The 19847-nt window shown below is 31.7% G+C and overlaps 1 protein-coding gene across 3 annotated transcripts in view; it reads right to left on the bottom strand.

Annotated features, from left to right (window-relative positions):
* Window positions 1-2538: 2538 nt before the first annotated feature.
* LOC114324799 (galectin-8-like) overlaps window positions 2539-19847 on the bottom strand; it is a 228002-nt gene continuing 210693 nt past the window's right edge. For all 3 annotated transcript variants that reach the window (XM_028272672.2, XM_028272651.2, XM_028272661.2), the window contains one exon: window positions 2539-3372. In XM_028272672.2, the coding sequence (XP_028128473.1) occupies window positions 3062-3372 (311 nt within the window). In that variant the 3' untranslated portion in view covers window positions 2539-3061. The remainder of the gene's footprint in view (window positions 3373-19847) is intronic.

Below are 19847 nucleotides of genomic sequence, written 5' to 3'. Positions count from 1 at the left end.
ACGCGAAAACCAAACCAAAATCCGGGTCGATGTAGACCATCAAATGGTGTGAGTTTTTATTCAATCTCACCCCACCGTGGCAAAAATGGTTTAATTATTACCTTTTGCCTAATTGGACATAGGTGAATATTTTAGGACCACACCCGTATGTCCCGTCCTTCGATATAAACAAAATAGTGAACTTTTAGGAGAACTGGTTCTAAGATTTAATTTGGTCTGGTTTTAAAGGTGCTAATTAATACGATAGAAAGGGTTGTGTATTAGCGATAAATAAGGGTATTCGGCGAACAAAACATTTATTAACAACAACGATTTTGACAAATAAGCGGCTTAACGATAAATTATAGTCTTAATAGCGAACGAGAGAACGTAAGAGTCTTTTTAATCTATTAATTATTGCGGAGAAAGTATTTTTACGGCGAAAAGAGACGCACAAGCGAACAAAGTGTTCATCTCTGACATCAGAAAGAGACTACTGAAATTCTATTCAAATCTCTGCACTATTATCTTTGATAGTTTAGTTTACACCATTCGCCCTGAAAAGGGCCAAACACATGTTACACTTCTTTGGCAAAATGACCTGCTTTTACCCCGAAACTATAAAAAATGCAGATGTATATTTTATGAAACACACAACGCTACACTCAAGTTTTTCAGAGAATTAAATATTTTAAACACAATACAGATTGTCCCAACAGATTTACAGAGCGATATTTTTATAAAAGCAAATTAATGTAAATAACTGTTGTTTTCACAACAAAATATATGTTCAAAACTGAGGTTAGTCCAATCTCTGGTATTCCTCAGCCAAGATTTCTTCTTTCTTCCCAAGCCTTTTTTCCCCTCTACTTTTCCTTGCATGATGACGTGTAGCAGAGAGTATTATTTATCGTTTCGAAGTATGGGGCCCAAATACGATGTTTTTCTTATTTTAATTATGTTCATTGTTCATAAGCTTCCTGCCATGTCCCATTCTTCTTAACACTTCTTCGTTTGAGACTGTCGCAGTCCAAGGAATTTTCAGAATACGCCTATGTAGCCACATTTCGAATGTCTCCAAGTTTTTTATGGATTGGGCTTTTAGAATCCAAGCTTTTACCCCATATAGTAGTTGAGACCAAACATAACATTCGACGAACCTCAATCTAATGGCATACTCAATTTCTTATTTGTAAATATTGACCTGTATTTTATAAATCCTTTTCCAGCTATGTCTATTCTGATCTTTATATCCTTATCTTGACCTAATTGTGAGTTTTAATTGCAATAATATTACACACTAAAAAACATTGCTTTATATTAAATGTGTGCTTTGGCGACTTAAAATTGTTTTTATTTCTTGATAATAAAATGTCAGTTGGAGAGTTTTATTTTTTGATTATGCACTTCTCTTGCTGATATGCCAGATTTAAGCGAACTTGTGTGTGCTAAATTTTTACTTTAGCCAGTAAGATATACAGACCTCAAGATGTTGCGCGGAGATTACGTATCCATCAATCGCCTATTTCTCATGTAATAAAGTGATACAATGAAACTGCAGAATATAAACGGCAACCTAGTCAAGAACGAAAAAGATGTACAACGCCAAGAGATGACCAACATTTGAGCCTTCAATCTTTGAGACATTACTCACAGCTCCTAACCTCAAAAAATAATTACTGATTAAAAGACAAGTTACTGCAAGTATCAAAACAGTGAATAGAAGACTTGGCTGAAAAAGAGATTGGTTTAAATTCAACACGGCCTACAAGAGTTCCACAAAACACAACGGTTGCATTTTGCAAGAGCCCAAGTTAACTGGAACCAACTTAAATGGACAAAAGATGTTTTCACAGCTGAAACAAGGACAACAATTGTGGAAGCAAGATAGACGTGGTCTAGTGAAGGTCTGGGGAACGTTTCGCAGAATATAATATTGTACAAAATGTTAGCTTTGGTGGCAGTTCCATTATGCTATGGGGTAAACGTACGAAGTATTACTACGAAGAGTCGTACGTAGCTTATTAAAGTAAACATTTGAATGAATGCTGACTGATATATACGCAACACACATCCACGAAGAGCATATTTTCCTTATTCTGGCTTCATTCATCATGACTTGTGCTAATGCCGGTGTACATGCAGAAGAAATAGTTATAGCGATACGCTTTAATTACTATTTTTGCTAAATTTTTAATAACTTTTCTCAAAACGAAATAACATTTAATATACAAACCATATGCTAACAAGGGGCGTTAAGTTTAAGAAACGAAATGTATCCCTAAGCAGATTGTATAAAATTAATGTTTTTTTCAAGGAAACCCTAATAGATTCCGAGGCCAGATTGCCACGCTCTTTATGTCATGTGCTTAAGATACTGAAAGTTTCTCATCTTTTAAAACGCAGATGTTAGTAATTTATTGCCTTTCTAGCTATATTATAAACCGCAAGCATGATGGCATAATAGAGTATTGTGGTCTGGCAGTATCGACACAGCAGGCGACCGATTCAGACACACCCTCGCTAACAAACCCTTACAAGATAATAAACGAAGCACGCTTGTTTACCCAAAATAAATAAATATATTACTGTTCATTGTTTACACTTATTTTTAATTGATTCCGTAACCTACTATCGGAACACAGTCATTCAATATCTTGAGGATGATGCAATTCCATGACAATCCAAGACCTTCTGTGAAGCTTACCTAGAAGGAAGCAGGCTATCACTAGATATAGAGGAAGAAATACTAAGTACCAAATTGTTACAAAGTTTCCGTAAAAAGTGTTCTATTGTCATTATTGGTTCTGTTTCTAATTAAATGTTATAAGCAAAATAAGACTATTTCATTAATTTCTCTAAGAAATTGTTGTAGCTCCTCAATATTTAAGTTACTTCATAATGGTTATACTTATAATAGTCCAGCATAACTTATTTAGCAAATACAATGTACAAAACTTTTCAAAAGAAAAAAGTAAACTCAAAATAAAATAAGCAATATTTTGTCTGTGAGTGTATATTAAAATAATATTATGTAAGTTTTCACGTTGTTTATCACTCAGCAGATGCCCTAAATAATAATTTACATAGAATCTATACTCTGCCTACTTTTCGTAAAATATTTGTCGCTTATATTATGTCTCATAACAACCCCAGTTATAATAACATCTCCTTGAATGTACAACGTATTCGCCTTTCTTGGATCCCCGCGATATTTAAATTCCCCTGCTAATTGTCCATTCACCCAGATGGAAAAGTGATCGACGTAACTTCGGATGGCGATACTAAATGTAGAAGATGGAGTAAATGGACATTTGTCAACTCTTTCCTCTGGACCCCAGTCGCCATCTAACCAAGAATTCCGTACAAATACATGCCTGGTGTTTAAGTAAGCTGAAAAAAAAGTATGGTATTAATTTAATTAATTAGTATAGATTAAAATAGATGTTATGTCATGAATGTGATTTGGTATTTGTCTTTGTGTTCTTTCTATCATTTATTTTAATCATACCGCAAGGTACATAGAGGGAATCATGGACATAGAATTACGCAGATTTTGCCTGGGTTATAAACGAATGCAAAAATAGCGAATATTATGGTAGATATTCAAATTTTCTTGGTCACAAAAACATAATATGTTAAATAAAATATGTCTGAAGATTATTTCATTCATAGAGATTCTGACCAATAGAAACCTAAAAGAATAAAAATTACAGCGGTTATTTTTAATGATTTTTACTTCCAATCGTGTAGTAAGATTTTTCGTCACGTATTTAATTCTGTCCAATCAGATTATTATTACAACGGGGATATTCTACTATACATTATTATAGTGGGAATAATTTTTAATTTTTTGGGAATTTATAGTGGGAATTTTTAATACTTATTAAACAATTTCTGGCCAAAAATTTCGCCCGGCACCCTTCTGATTTTTCTATATAGAAAAAGAACTCCAAGAAATTGAAGAATTAAATAAACCAAAAGAAACCAGAAAATTCTACCAAAAACTTAACAAAAGCAGAAAAGAATTTAAACCAAGAACAATGATGTGCAAAAACAAAGAACGAGATATTATAGTAACTAAACAGAGTGAAATACTACAAAGATGGACTGAATTCTTCAAAGAAAAGTTTGAACAAAACGAAGATCCACTATACGATGGAATTATACTGGATCAAACGGATACCAGAGAAACAACCCCCCTTCAGTAGCTGAAATGCAAGAAGCAGTTACCAGACTGAAAAACAACAAGTCACCTGGATTAGACAATATTAGCGCAGAATTAATAAAAGAAGGCGGAGACTCCCTATTGAATGGGATACACGAACTAATAGTGAACATATGGAATAATAAACAACTGCCACAAAACTGGAATACCGGAGTAATTATTCCACTACATAAAAAGGGAGATCAGCTTGAATGTAAAATCTACCTAGCAATAACGCTACTGACTGTGGCATATAAAATACTGTCAAATATTGTGTATGAGCGATTAAGACCATATGCGGAACAAATAGTTGGGGGATATCAATGTGGTTTCTGCAGGCAGAAGTCCACAATAGATCAGATCTTCGTCTTGAGGCAAATCTTGGAAAAGACTAGTGAATTTAATATAGACACATTATCTCTTCATTGATTTTGAGAGTGCCTATGATAGTATCCATCGAGAATTTCTGATCCAGGCCCTGAAAGAGTTTAATATTCCAACTCAACTCATTTATATAGTAAAAAAAAACACAAAGCAAAATTCGAATTCAAAACGCACGAATACATACAATCCATGTTATAACGGGCCTACGACAGGGAGATGCCCTATCCTGTATTCTATTCAACATCACATTAGAAAAAATAATTAGAGAGTCAAAAGTCAATACCAGAGGAACAATAATAACAAAAAGTGTAGAAATATTGGCATTTGCAGATGATGTTGATATCATAGCTAGAAGCAAAAGAGAAATGATAGAAGCATTTAATGTGATAGAAAGAGCGGCACAAAACAGTGGCCTAAATATTAATGAAATAAAAACCAAATACATGAAGGACATCCAATAGACAGGCCAAAGAAACCTATAGAATCTGACAATAGGAGACTATAACATTGGAAGCGTAAAACTTTTTACATATCTAGGTTCACTAGTTACCGCAGATAACAATGTCAGCGAAGAAGTTAAGAGAAGAATACCTATTGCTAATAAAACATATAATGGACTAATTAAACATCTAAGATCTAACAACATCACGAGAAAAATCAAATGCAAAATATACAAAACCCTGATAAAACCGGTCCTTATATATGGATCAGAGACATGGACACTGTCGAAAAGCGATGAGAACTTATTAGGTACGTTTGAACGAAAAATCCTCAGACACATATACAGGGTGTCTGCGTAACTTTGCACCATATGGGAAACTTTTTTAATATCAATTTTACGAAAAAAAGTCATTCTTTATAAAGTGCTCTGCATAGTCTGAAACCTAAGATGCAATCATCAGATATCAAATTTTGTCAACAGTATACCAGGTATGTCAAAAGATATTAATTTCGCTCAAGAGCAAACTACCTTTATACTTCAAAATATCAAAAAATTTTATTATGAAAAGTTATTTGTAATTAAAAACCATATCCAAATATGCAATAACAGCCTTCTACGTGAAAAAAAAATTCTGAGATTTTCCTAAATTACCGATTCCGAACATCATTTTTATTTATTAGACATGTAATAACTCTTATTAATAATTTTAGGAAAAAAACTTATTCTTCATAAAAATCTGTGCATGGTCTAAACATCAAGATAAAACCATCAGTTTTCTAAGTTTGTTAATTTTATACGAGGTGTGTCAAATAATATGAATTTAGAAAGAATATAGAAAGAATTCTTTCTAAATTCATATTATTTGATACACCTCGTATAAAATTAACAAACTTGGATAACTGATGGTTGCATCTTGAGGTTTAGACCATGCACAGATTTTTATGAAGAATACCTTTTTTTCCTAAAATTATTAATAAAAGGGTTATTACAGGTCTAATCAATAAAAATGATGTTCGGAATCAGTAATTTAGGAAAATCTCAGAAATTTTTTTTCTCGTAGATGGCTGTTATTGCATATTTGAATATGGTTTTTAATTACAAATAACTTCTGATAATAAAATTTTTTGATATTTTGAAATATAAAGGTAGTTTGCTCTTGAGCGAAATTCATATTTTTTGACATACCTCGTATACTGTTGACAAAATTTGATAACTGATGATTGCACCTTAGGTTTTAGACTATGCAGAGTACTTTATAAAGAATGGCTTTTTTTCGTAAAATTGATATTAAAGAAGTTTCCCATATGGTGCAAAGTTACGCAGACACCCTGTATAAGGGGGTGAAAGAAAATGACGTATGGCAGATATAATTTTGAACTATACGCAGCATACAACGAACCCGACGTCATAACATCCATAAAGATCGGACGTCTGCGCTGGATGGGCCATGTTGAACGGATGTTGGAGACCGAAACACCAAAACATATAATGAAGCAAACACCAGTAGGGAGAAGGTCAAAGGGAAGACCCAAACTTAGATACATGAAACAAGTGGAACAAGATCTGAAAATATTTGAGATTACCCACTGGAAGAACAAAGCAAGGAACAGAACAGAATGGCGGAAAATCCTAGAACAAGCCGTGGAACAAGCCAGGACCCAAAAAGGGTTGTCGAGCTACTGATGATGATGACCCTTCTGATTTGTTTATAGGGGATATGTTTTAACAATAATCCACAAAGAAACCGAACCAGAACAGTCAGACACAGGCAACATAAATCCTGACCCCGGAAGTGTCATAGGTTTTCGAAACGGACCCTAAGGGAAACTAATTGGTTTCCCCTGCAATATACTAACGATTTGATTTTGAATTATTAAGTTTATTTCATCTGTCCCTTGTTCGTTGCTTTTAAAATTGTTCTTTGACTCCAACAATAGTGATTTGTATAGTTAGCAATGAACGATGGGTACAATGTACTAATGTGCTCATCCTTCGTTGAGATGAGATATCAAAAACTGTCCATAGGAACACGGCTAATACCGATACTAGCAATTATTTGGAGAACTCCAACTTGTCGATATAACGGCTATTTATAAATACAAGTTTCAAAGGCGCGGTTTACATGAAACCAGTAAGAAATCAATTAAAGTGAGCAGGATACTTACCACAAGTTACTTGCATTTTGTAAATTGTCATATTGTAAGGCAATTAAAGTAAAATATGAATCAAGTAAAGGTTTACAAAAGGTAAGTACTTGTGGCAAGTATCCTGCCCAGTTTACTTGCTTTCTTATTGCCTTTGTGTATAATGGCCTTAATTTTCATTGACTTGAAAGCCTCACTTATTTCACTGTAACTTTGTAACTGCTTTATTCGACTTTGATGGTATCTTGTGAGTTTGTACGCATAAATTAAATAGCTTTTGTAATTAGATATTTATTACTGCTGATCTTCTAAGTTTTATAACTTTTTTTGTTATAAAATCTTCTCCTATTCTCTTTCATCTTCTTTAGTACATTATGTATTTTGACTTCTGTTATATCTCGCATATACGTTTTCTGAATAATTATTGTTAACATGTCTACAAAGTTTGCCTATTAAATTTAACAAAAATTCTCACTTTATAATTAGAAACAATTAAAAGTTTGAGATGAACTTGTTAGTGTTATGCATGGTTTTTGTAGCTTTAATCACGTTATATCAATTAGTAACCCGTTAGGATAGCGACGCTTTTACTGACATGAGCAAAGTCTTTATTTTAGACGATCCTTATTAAAATTTAAGTCATGTTTGGGCAACACACCCGATACAATAGAGCTCGGACTTTGTTAGATCGGAACTATATCAGAAGTTCGGTATCGCGTTGGAAAACAACACAATAAACTGTCGTAACCAAATTATAACTTCATTAATTAATTTATTAAAGTTCGTTATTTTGTTTTAATTAAACCCAGGCAGTGGTTTTAATAACATCTACTTGATATTCCGCTCACTAATAAGGTAGGGAAGAGCGGATGGATATCTAGCTATTCAAAAGTATATTCTCGATGACGTTGGCAATAACTTGAGTTTGAGTATAATATACAGCGATGAGCGCGCTAATAACCGGTAAAATAACGCAAAAGATGGAAAACATAATACGTTGTGGAATATAAAAAGAGATGAAAGTAGTAGAGGTGGATAATTATCGGTATAAACCTATAAATTTACATTACATTACGATATTGCCCACCTTTAGACATTAGTTCTGGATAACATCAGTCATAATAATACATATGATATTTAGTATGACGTTTAGTAAAATATTTTACCTAGTTGGATTATTTTTATTTTTAGTTTGATTTATAATTAAAATGGCTACTAATTAATGTTTTTTTTTAATAGCATCTATCGCAATTTATTCAATCCATTATCCAATCAATTATGTTGTAACAAGAAAAATTAATATAAAATGTTTTTCAACGTCATATCTATAATTGTGGCTGAAGTCAACTAGTTCAAGCTGATGTAACATGTTTACATGTTACGTACATCGTAATGTAATGTAAATTTATAGGTTTATACCGATAATTATCCACCTCTACTACTTTCATCTCTTTTTATTCCACAACGTATTATGTTTTCCATCTTTTGCGTTATTTTACCGGTTATTAGCGCGCTCATCGCTGTATATTATACTCAAACTCCAGTTATTGCCAACGCGTCATCGAGAATATACTTTTGAATAGCTAGATATCCATCCGCTCTTCCCTACCGTATTAGTGAGCGGAATATCAAGTATGTAGATGTTATTAAAACCACTGCCTGGGTTTAATTAAAACAAAATAACGAACTTTAATAAATTAATTAATGAAGTTATAATTTGGTTACGACAGTTTATTGTGTTGTTTTCCAACGCGATACCGAACTTCTGATATAGTTCCGATCTAACAAAGTCCGAGCTCTATTGTATCGGGTGTGTTGCCCAAACATGACTTAAATTTTAATAAGGATCGTCTAAAATAAAGACTTTGCTCATGTCAGTAAAAGCGTCGCTATCCTAACGGGTTACTAATTGATATAACGTGATTAAAGCTACAAAAACCATGCATAACACTAACAAGTTCATCTCAAACTTTTAATTGTTTCTAATTATAAAGTGAGAATTTTTGTTAAATTTAATAGGCAAACTTTGTAGACATGTTAACAATAATTATTCAGAAAACGTATATGCGAGATATAACAGAAGTCAAAATACATAATGTACTAAAGAAGATGAAAGAGAATAGGAGAAGATTTTATAACAAAAAAAGTTATAAAACTTAGAAGATCAGCAGTAATAAATATCTAATTACAAAAGCTATTTAATTTATGCGTACAAACTCACAAGTAAAGTTGAGATTGTAATGTAAATGTATAGGTTTATACCGATAATTTCCTATCTCTGCTAGCTTCGTCTCGTTTTATTTTACTGCGTATTATGTTTTCCATCTTTTGCTTTATTTTGCCGGTTATTAGCACGCTCATCACTGTACAGTCACGTACAGTGATGAGTTCTCTAAGAACCGGCACAAAGCCACAGTTCATCACTTTCTTGGTTCAACATTTATTGAAGAAACAAATACAGCTTGATAAATCTAAACTTCAAATATACACTTCGAAAAATTTGGATACAATGCTAAGCATCTTTCAGGTAGAAAAATTTTGAAAATGCATTCAGTTAATCTTGAATAAAACTGCAGTCCGTCCAATATACTTACCGTTGTACTTCATTATCTACGTCAGACATCTAAGTTGACATCGTTGCCCAATTACAAAAAATTCTTGAATTCATTTTAAATCAAATATATCACATAATTTTTGCGGAAGTGGATTATATTATACAACAAAAGAAATTAATATTCAAAGTAAATAAATAAAAACTTTAGAAATAGAAAACAAGAATTAAGTTATAATCTTACGTTAAAGTAAGTAATAAAAAAACATTAAAAAAAATATTTTTAAGAAACGCTTTTCTTTAGTTGCGACTGACTAAAATTAAACATAGGTATTATAAAAAAATCAACGAAAAAGCAAAAAATTTAAAATATTGAAAAATCTAACACATTCGTCAAAGAAAAGCGTCTTCATCGAATATACGGTTTTCGCACCACGCTTTTTTTAACGAATGTGTTAGATTTTTTCAATTTTTTGTATTTTTTGCTTTTTGGTTGATTTTTTTATAATATGTTTAATTTTAGTCACTCGTAACTAAAGAAAAGCGTTTCTTAAAAATATTTTTTTCGTGTTTTTTATTTTTTACTTTTTAGTCTTACACTTTTCAAACATTAAAATATATCGTCATGTTTATTAAAGTATGTATAAAACATAAATGATGTACAAACATGAAAAGTAGTCGGAATCGGCAAAAAATTTGAAACTTTATTGTTTATTTATGAAGCATAACGTAAACAATTAACGTAAAAAGTGAAATTATGTATAGTTCATATCATTAGCTACAATCCGTAAAAGTTTCAAGTTTCTACATTGTAAAAAACAAGAGAATTTAAGCATTTTCCATTAGAATAGTTTTTTTTATTTAAACAATTAATAAACATAAAAAAAATTATTTACTATTCGTGTATTGTTCCCGCGAATGCATATGTCTGCAAATTTTCATTCATTTGCATTGAAGAAAAGTCAGTAAATTAACGTCTAAAGATTTGATGCAAACTATTGAAGTAAAGAAAAGCGTTTAATCAAAACAGTAAATTTAATAAAACAAATTATAGTAAAGAATAGAAACAAATATGAAGTTTCATCACCGCAACTGCCAAATAAATGTTACCAATTTATGGCAAAATGTCACCTTAGTTCTATCACAATTAGAGTGTAATCTGAACAAGTGTGCTTTATAAAAACTCTTTATATTCCAAATTAAATTAAACAAGTTAGGGTGTGTTTCTTTAAATGTACATTAATGGAAATCTTACAATATTATTTCTACGCGTATACATATAATAAAATATGTCTAGTGGCCGTAATTCCCTAGTAAGTCCCGTGTACTCGGCTAAATGATTCTAAAAAGGAACAGACCTACCGCCTAAATATTTCGTGTTGGGTTCATGTGACGTCACGGGCTATGACGAGGATGACGTGCAACGGTAAGTATATTGGCCGGACTTTATTGTTATACAATACGATAAAAAAAATTAAAAATAAAAAAATTAAAATACTATTTGAGAAAAGAGATTGTCATAATGCCCGATAGTCAAACATCAAAGCAATGAAATCACATATCATCATTATCAGTAGTGCTACAGCCTAGTTGAGCCTCGACCTTCCCCAGTCTTTTTCGCCAGTCGTTGTTGTTAATCACCATCCGTTGCCAATTTACTGCGCCGAAGTTCCTCGCGTCTTCGTCCATAGCTTCCCTTTATCTCAGTATTGGTCTACCTCTACTTACTCCTATTTCCCACTAGTATCGTTAATAGGGTTCGTCTGAGTGGGTACTTTTTATTTGCTCTTGGCACATGTGCCAAGCCTAACTATTTTATTTAATCTCTAACATTTACTATTTCTTTATACTTCTCGTATAATTCGAAGTTATAGCGCCTCCTCCAAATACCTTCCTTTCGAAGACGAGCAGAAGATCTGCGTCTGTTTTGGGGATAGTCCATTGGTCCATGTTTCTGACCCATATCGCACCTCTGCTCAAAGAGTGTCATAACTCAAAAAATTTTAAAATCGGTTTTATTGCTCCAACAGTTTAATAAAACTATAAACTCATATCTCACAAAGCGTCACGTCTATGGGTCAAGTATTTATCGTTAGATGACACTAGTGTCATTATACGTTTATCCAAAATCAACGAGGCACCGAACACAAACAGTGTCACATATCGGCTTGTCCAAAGCATTTGTCCATCTAAGATGTGTATAAAGCGTCGTTTGTCGAGTTAAGACAGTATATGTGATTCCTTTATTAAAAACAATCTGCGTATGTGCTCAAGAAAAGTGACACATTTATCACTTATTTATCTTTCTTTTTGCAGTATTTTGTGTTTAATGTTGTTACTTGTATTTAAAATTATGTACATCATTAAAAAGTACCAGTCTGTTAACCAGATAATAATAATGATATTATATTCTGTACTGCAAGTGTCACTTTTGATAAATAATATTTCGTAAATTTTTCGTTATTTTAACTGTATAGTGTCACAACTCAAAAAAAAATTTAATATTTTTAATATACTTAATACGCTATTTTATAGAACTTCAAAAACCATTGTAACTGACTGGAATAATTATTATTCTAATTTTTAAACCCGAAAATGTTGTATAACAAAACAAACTTAAAACGTCGTTTTCTCAAAACTTTGCTTTTTGACTTATGACACTCTTTGAGCGGAGGTGCGATATGTCAGCACTGGTAGGGTGAGTGTTCTATATGATGTTAGTTTGGTTTTTTGGCTTAAATTTCTGTTTTTGAGCTGCTTGTATGTATATGTATAGTCCAAAAAGTATTTGTTTACTAGCAGTATCCTTCGTTTTACTTCGTCAGATGTGTCATTATCGCTTGTTATGAGAGAACCCAGATAGGTAAACTTATTTATGACCTCAAAATTACAGTGGTCTATGCTGAAGTTTTGTTCGGCGTTTCTAGCTATATCTGCTAGGGACGCATCAAGTCAAACTAGTTTGATTTTACTCAACAAACTTGACTTGAAAACCAAACTTTTTTTGTAAGTGTAACTTGACTTGATTTCCAATTTCCAATTCTAATTGAGAGCGTACCGCCTTTTGTTTTGACTTATTTTGACAGGTTTGAACCTGTACGCTGCTACTTAGTATCATAGAAGTATCTGCTTGGCTTGTTTGTTACGTTCGTTTTGAAGTGTTTGCTTTGTGCGATAAAGGGTGGAATGCATAAAACGTAGTACCTGCTAATGCTTCAAGTATGTACTACATTTTTGAAGATTTTACTACACTTACAAACCATTACTACACTTACAAATGCTTTATATGTGTTTTACTACACTTACAAAGCATTTAATGCTTTGTAAGTGCAGTAAAATCTTCAAACTTGTAGTACATAGGTACTTGAAGCATTAGCAGGTACTACGTTTTATGCATTCCACCCATTGTCTTAACCTGAACCTTTTTCGACTCAGTATACGTACCAGAACAAAGTGGGTCTGATTTGAAGATATTCTTAGTGCAAAAATTAAGAAACAAATCTATCTATACTATAGACGAAGCAGAAATAATTAACAAAAAATAAATGAAATATACTGATTTATTTGATTTTATCAAAACAATGAACATTTTAAAGTGAACATTATGTAAAAATAAAGAACAGCGTTAATGTTGTTCCATTTTAACTTTGCCCATGCGTTATGATTCATTTTCAAACAAATTAAACCAAAACATAAAGTAAAACGTACGTCGATGTGTATAGTATATAGCAGGGGTGGCCAAGCTCCTTGATAGTCCGAGCCATTTTTCAAAATTTGAAATATTTCGAGAGCCGCAATTACACAATTACTTATCTAAAAAGTGTACAGAAGGTATTAAATTTTTCTCTCACTCTTTGGATTTCACGAATTTTAAAGTGAAATAAAATGGTTAACGTCGTTTTTTCAAATATTCAAATAATTCTACAAGCAGCCTTTGCTAATTCAGGATACTTCGATTCTTCATCGTCCTTCCATCTTTTTCTGGGACTGCCTACTTATCTTCTATCGTCTTTCAAAAAACACCGTCTTTAACACTCTGTCTTCCTCTGATATACCATATGAACTGCCCATCTTATCTTAGCAAATAATTAGCTATACAGTCTTAATTTAGATTGTCTTTTTAGCTGCTTAGATCTTAATAATGATGGTAGGGAGTATAATGTTCTATTTCACGCAACTATCCTTGCTGAGACCTCTTTTTAGATGAGCCCATCAGAATCAAAACCTGCTAAATCCTAAAGCTTTCGTTCTGCAAAATCCAAAGTTAAGTACAAATTTTTGAAGATGTAAGGGGCGTGCAGAAAAATTACAAATTAGTGTGCTATTTTATGATATTTATTGATGCCCCTTTGATTGAAAAATACCGGATACTTTTTGGACAATTTACATTTTTAATGTTCTTTTAGCCTCCTGACAAAAGTTCAACACATGGATCTAGCAGGTTTTGATTCTATAGACCTCAGATGTAGTTGTCATGTGTGATTACCGCCATATATTTAAACTCTTTTTTTACCAATTCCAAATTGTGGCCATTTATTAATAGTTATGTTCTACCTAATTCCTAGGTCTTGGATTTTTGGTTATTGGCATGTATTTCGTCTTCTGTTCATTTATTTGAAAGCCCAGGGCCCAGACTACCTGTTTTCTCCTCGAGTTGTGAAAACAACTCTCTCACGTCTCTTGTGTAGATTAAGTGACTGCACCTATATCATCAGAAAATGACAACAATAGTTTTGATCCTCGATTCGCAAATCATCCTGTCAGCTCAGATGGTATTTTACTTATTACATATTCTAAGGCCAAATTGAATAGCAACAGTGATAAGGGGTCTCCTTGTCCAAGTCCTGATGTTACACTTAGTCTTTTATATTTGTTGTCAGTCATTTAAGACATTTTGAAAAACAAAAATTAAAAGTAAATCAGGTACATTTATTGAGAGCCACAAATAATCCTTCAAAGAGCCACATGTGGCTCGCGAGCCACAGTTTGGCCACCCCTGGTATATAGTATACATACAGTATACAAAATGTATATCCACATTGACATACGTTTCACTTTATGTTTTGACTTAATTTGTTTGAAAATGAATCGTGGCGCATGGACAAAGATAAAATGGAACAACTGTATAAAATGACAAATAGTGGAACTAGTTCTTTACTAGTTGAACTAGTCACAAAAAATTGTATCAAAACAATTTCCGTAGGAAGCAACACTAGGACAAGTAGTGTTTGTGATAGTAACACCATAAAACGTTGGATCCAAAATTGTAAAAATGACTTGGTGAGTTTTTATACAATTAACAAAAATATATTATATTTTGTTGTTCCTCCTTAAATTTTTGTTGAAGTAAATTAAAATTATTATATTTAGTATTATAAAAAAAACATCCAACGCATTTTTTGTTGTAATTTAAAGCAACACTCAAATAAACATAAAAAAGTGATATCGTTGACAGAATAGAAGGCATAAAATTATGACCGATAAAACAAAACTTGCTAGCAAGCAATTTTACCTGTAAATGAATCATTTCATTGAATTTACGAGTCTATTTTCACTTGAATCGCTTCCCGTATGATATTATTTTTATATGCGACTTATTGTATTTTTTAAATTTGTTGTCTTAATTGGCATCTTAATAACATTTCTACCTTGAAAAAAGTATATCTACTAAATAAAGTATTTTTGAAACTCTTTCATGTTTGGCAAACAATTTGAATTTTCAAACCTGTAACCATTGACCAGTTTGACTTGATTTGAATTTTTTTAGAAGTATTTACTTGAGTTTGACTTGAAATTAAGATAAACTTAAGTCAATTTCAAACATTCAAGTCAAACTTGTGTAACTCCATCAATCTCTGAATACTTAGAATCGATGGTAACATTTTAGTTTTTTTCTAGTTTACCTTAGGGCCCATATATTTTGGGTTGGCCGTTAAGAAGGTAGAAACCATCTCACTTCTCACGTCGCGGCGTCGGATTTTCAAAGTAGAAATCAAATCATCAAAGAAACCTAATTTTAAAAAAATTGTTGGGTACCACCAACAAAAATAGTAAATTGAATTAAGATGCCACAAGAAAATAGCTTCAGAACAATATTTACTATTTAATTAATATAACCCTGTTTAGTGACTAAAATGGAAGCATTTACATAATTGAAGACTTTTCATGCAAGTTAAAATTGGGTATTTTGTTTGCTCAAAAAATTATTAAAATTCAACTAGAAATAAAATAAAAAATATACCTGAATTTTTGGTAAATATGAGCTTGTTGCGTCAATTTTACACCCGAGTGTAGGGTACATTACATGTCAAATCACTCAGGCAAAAAATGTTGGATCTCCGATTTGATTGAAAATTGGTATATAGATTCTGCTGGACGTAAAAATAAGATATTTAAGGTCAAAAAATCTTCTTCTTCTTTTTTTCTCAAAATGTTATTTTATGCGATTTCACAGTGATTTGGTGTTTATTTAAACAAATTTGCATTTTCTGTCGTAAAGTATCAATGAAAAACATAATATTTTAATAGAAAGGACTCAAAAATGTCATTATATGGCATTATAACAAGTTATTTTGAATCAAAACAAGTTTTTGATCAAATTTTATAGTGTGAAAAACGGTAAAATACCGTTTTTTACATTTTCCTCCATTCCCAAAATACGTCATCATCGATTTGGCTGAAAATTTACCCACGGATAGCCAAAAGATAAGACTTTAAGTGGTTAAAAGGATTTGAATTATATTACAATACCAAAAAAGTTACATGCAGTAATATCAGACTCAAAAGCATATATTAGACCAGTTGGGATAGCATTTGACCTTGAATGACGAGCTGCCCAAAATTTTATTTTTCTGATCTTTAGGGGAGTCAATAGTAGCCTAAATTTAAAATCACAAATGAATTCCTCCGTTACGTTAGCCGCCATCTTGATTTTAAAGGAGAACCTGTTTTGCTCAATATCTCCGCCATTTTTAACTTTTCGACAAAAATGGTAGGAACTGAAATTGTTCCAAATAAATCATATTTACAAATATTACAATTTCTTTTTAACATTTTTTGTCGTGAGGTCGATATTTTCGAATTAATTGTACTTACTATACTATACTATACTAATTGACTATAATATTGCATGTAACTTTTTTGGTATTGTAATATAATTCAAATTCTTCTCACCACTTAAAGTCCTATATTTTGTCTATCTGTGGGCAAGTTTTCAGTCAAATCGATTATGATTTATTTTGAGAATGGAGAAAAATGTAAAAAAACGGTATTTTAACATTTTCTACACTATAAAATTTTATCAAAAGCTTGTTTTGAATCAAAGTAACTTGTTATAATGCCATATAATGAAATTTTTGAGTCCCTTCTATTAAAATATTATGTTGTACATTGATACTTTACGATAGAAAATGCAAATTTGTATAAATAAACACCAAATCACTGTAAAATCGTACAAAACAACATTTTGAGAAAAAAAGAAGAAGAAGATTTTTTGACATTAAATATCTTATTTTTACGTCCCGCAGAAGCTATATACAAATTTTCAGACAAATCGGAGGTCCAAAAATTTTTGCTCCAAAATTGAGTGATTTGAAATGGAATGACCCGTAGTATACTTAGATCCCATTGATAGATGGTATGTACACGTGTGCCTCTACGTGAGCGTATGTGAATTTATTTATACGTAAAGTAAATTATCAACATAAAAAAAGGTTTTAAAAAAAAATTGGTCTCGATAAAGATAATTCTCAACTAAATATAATTTTCACCCTGATGAAATTTTGACGGAGTTATAGGTCTGGATCCCGCGTATGAAAAAAAAGTTGATTTATAGCAAGCTGAAAATTTGTTAATAGCTTAAGGGTGTCTAGTCGGACAAACTTTGACATATAAGAACACTGGAACAGGGGAAGTTTTAATTGTGGAACAGGTTAAAAATTTGGAACGGTCAGACCACGAAAACGGCTCATATATTTTGTTCGACAGAACAGACTTAAACTCTCCGAACAGAGATTAAACTCTCAGGTAAAAATCAGACTGCTATTTATCACCAAATGGGCCTTTTAATGAGTGGAACATGTAGAATATGTCAAATGACAGGAATTACGACAGGTGATAAATAGCAGTCTGCTTTTTGCATGAGAGTTTAATCTCTGTTCGGAGAGTTTAGGTCTGTTCTGTCGGACAAAATAAATGTGCCGTTTTCGTGGTCTGACCGTTCCAAATTTTTAACCTGTTACACAATTAAAACTGCCCCTGTTACAGTGTTTCTATATATCAAAGTTTATCCGACTAGACACCCTTAAGCTATTAACAAATTTTCAGCTTGCTATTAATCAACTTTTTTTTCATACGCGGGATCCAGACCTATTACGCATATCAGTCAAAAATTCATATTCAAACATCCAAACCGTATATTTACGATAACTTAAAAAATGTAGCCGAAAATTGGAAAGACAACATACACAAAAAGAAAAATCGAAACAAGGAATCGAAATGTGGAGGTAAACTGAGCGTGAATTTTCCATCAAAAGCGAATTGGAGATTATTGTCGATGACGAGTCGTATTTTACAGTTGGCAAAACTAATACATAACCAGCTTTTGATATAAAAAATATAAAACTTTATATTTTTGAAAAACTCTGATTTACAATAGTCTGAGTAGGATTAAAAGCATGTGGATTATATTAAAAGTGGCAAAAAGTTTAACAAAAGTTAACAAGTTGACACCGACAAAGATATTTGAAAATAGAATAAATTATTTTGTCAAATAATCGGCAAGGAGTAGGAGGGAATACAAGTAAACAAAAACTTGTTTAAGTGTTTGATATATGTATTATTAGGAAGTAAATTATTATTATTATTAATAGATAAAACGTTAGAACATTACAGTGAAAAGAATGTATATAATTATATTATAATGATAAAATATTAAATAAAAAAATGTAGAACTGGTGAACATCTGTTAGTAAGTTATAGTTATCTAATATTAAACTATAAATAAACAAATCTGAGAGTAAACGAAGACAAATTTAATTATGAGTAAAAATTAAAACATAAAAAATAATATCGGAACCTATAGTAGAAGTAAAAGAAAATTCCAATTTCAATATTAACTTACCGAAATAAAAATTGGGCTATCCAAAAAACGTGAACCAAAATTAACTTTTATGAATGTAATGCAAAAAACTCCGATACTTAAGGATCATATTAATAATTGTCCATAACTATATTATTATAGTAACTGGAGAAACCGTAGCACATAATACGAAGATTTAACCTAAAACACTTAAATAAAATGGTGTTACAGGGTGTTTTATTTAAATATTCAAAAACTATTTATACCCAGTACTTTAAAACCATTTAACATATGCTTGTCATACTTGGCAGGAAGTGTAGGTACTATACACCCTACTAAATTATGTTAAACAAACATTTCTGACTACTACCAGAGGCGTACGACGGTGGAAAGTGAATGGTCGACCCTTCCCAAATTCTACGCCACTGGCGGAATTGCTATTTTAGTGCAATTTTTGGATTCTCAAATACTTTCTATGTAAATAATATACTCTTCATTCGTAACGATGAAGTCATTAGTTTTCGAGATATTTGAAGTTAAAAATAAAACGGCACAGTTATTTTGATATTATGTTATTTTGCCCCTTCATTTTTAACGTCAAATATCTCAAAAGGTAATGATTTTGTGGTTACGAATGAAAAGTAAATTATTTACAGAGGAAGTATTGGAGAATCTCAAAATTTTGTTAAAATAGCAGTTCCGTCAGTGGCGTAGAATTTGGGAAGGGTCAACCATTCACTTTCCCCTGTCTAACACCTCTGGTAATGGCCAGAAACTTTTATTTCATATAATTTAGTAGGGTATACCGTACCTAGACTTCCTGCCGAGTATGACATGGATATGTTAATAAATGATTTTAAAGTACTCGGTACAAATCGTTTTTTAAGTTTTAGATAAAAGTAACTCAGTAAGGAGCCACATTTTATTTAAGTGTTTTACGTTATATCTTCGTATTTTTTGCTAAGGTTTTCCAGTAGAAAATTCTTAATGAGACACCCTGTGATTATTGCACTCGATTTTTTTTACTTGATTAATTACTATCAAATTTAGGTCAAAAAATG

This window comes from Diabrotica virgifera, chromosome 5 (assembly GCF_917563875.1).
Source record: "Diabrotica virgifera virgifera chromosome 5, PGI_DIABVI_V3a".
NCBI classification, from domain to species: Eukaryota; Metazoa; Arthropoda; class Insecta; order Coleoptera; family Chrysomelidae; genus Diabrotica; species Diabrotica virgifera.
Note: the sequence above shows the minus strand (reverse complement) of the source record. Positions and strands in the feature narration are given on the sequence as shown.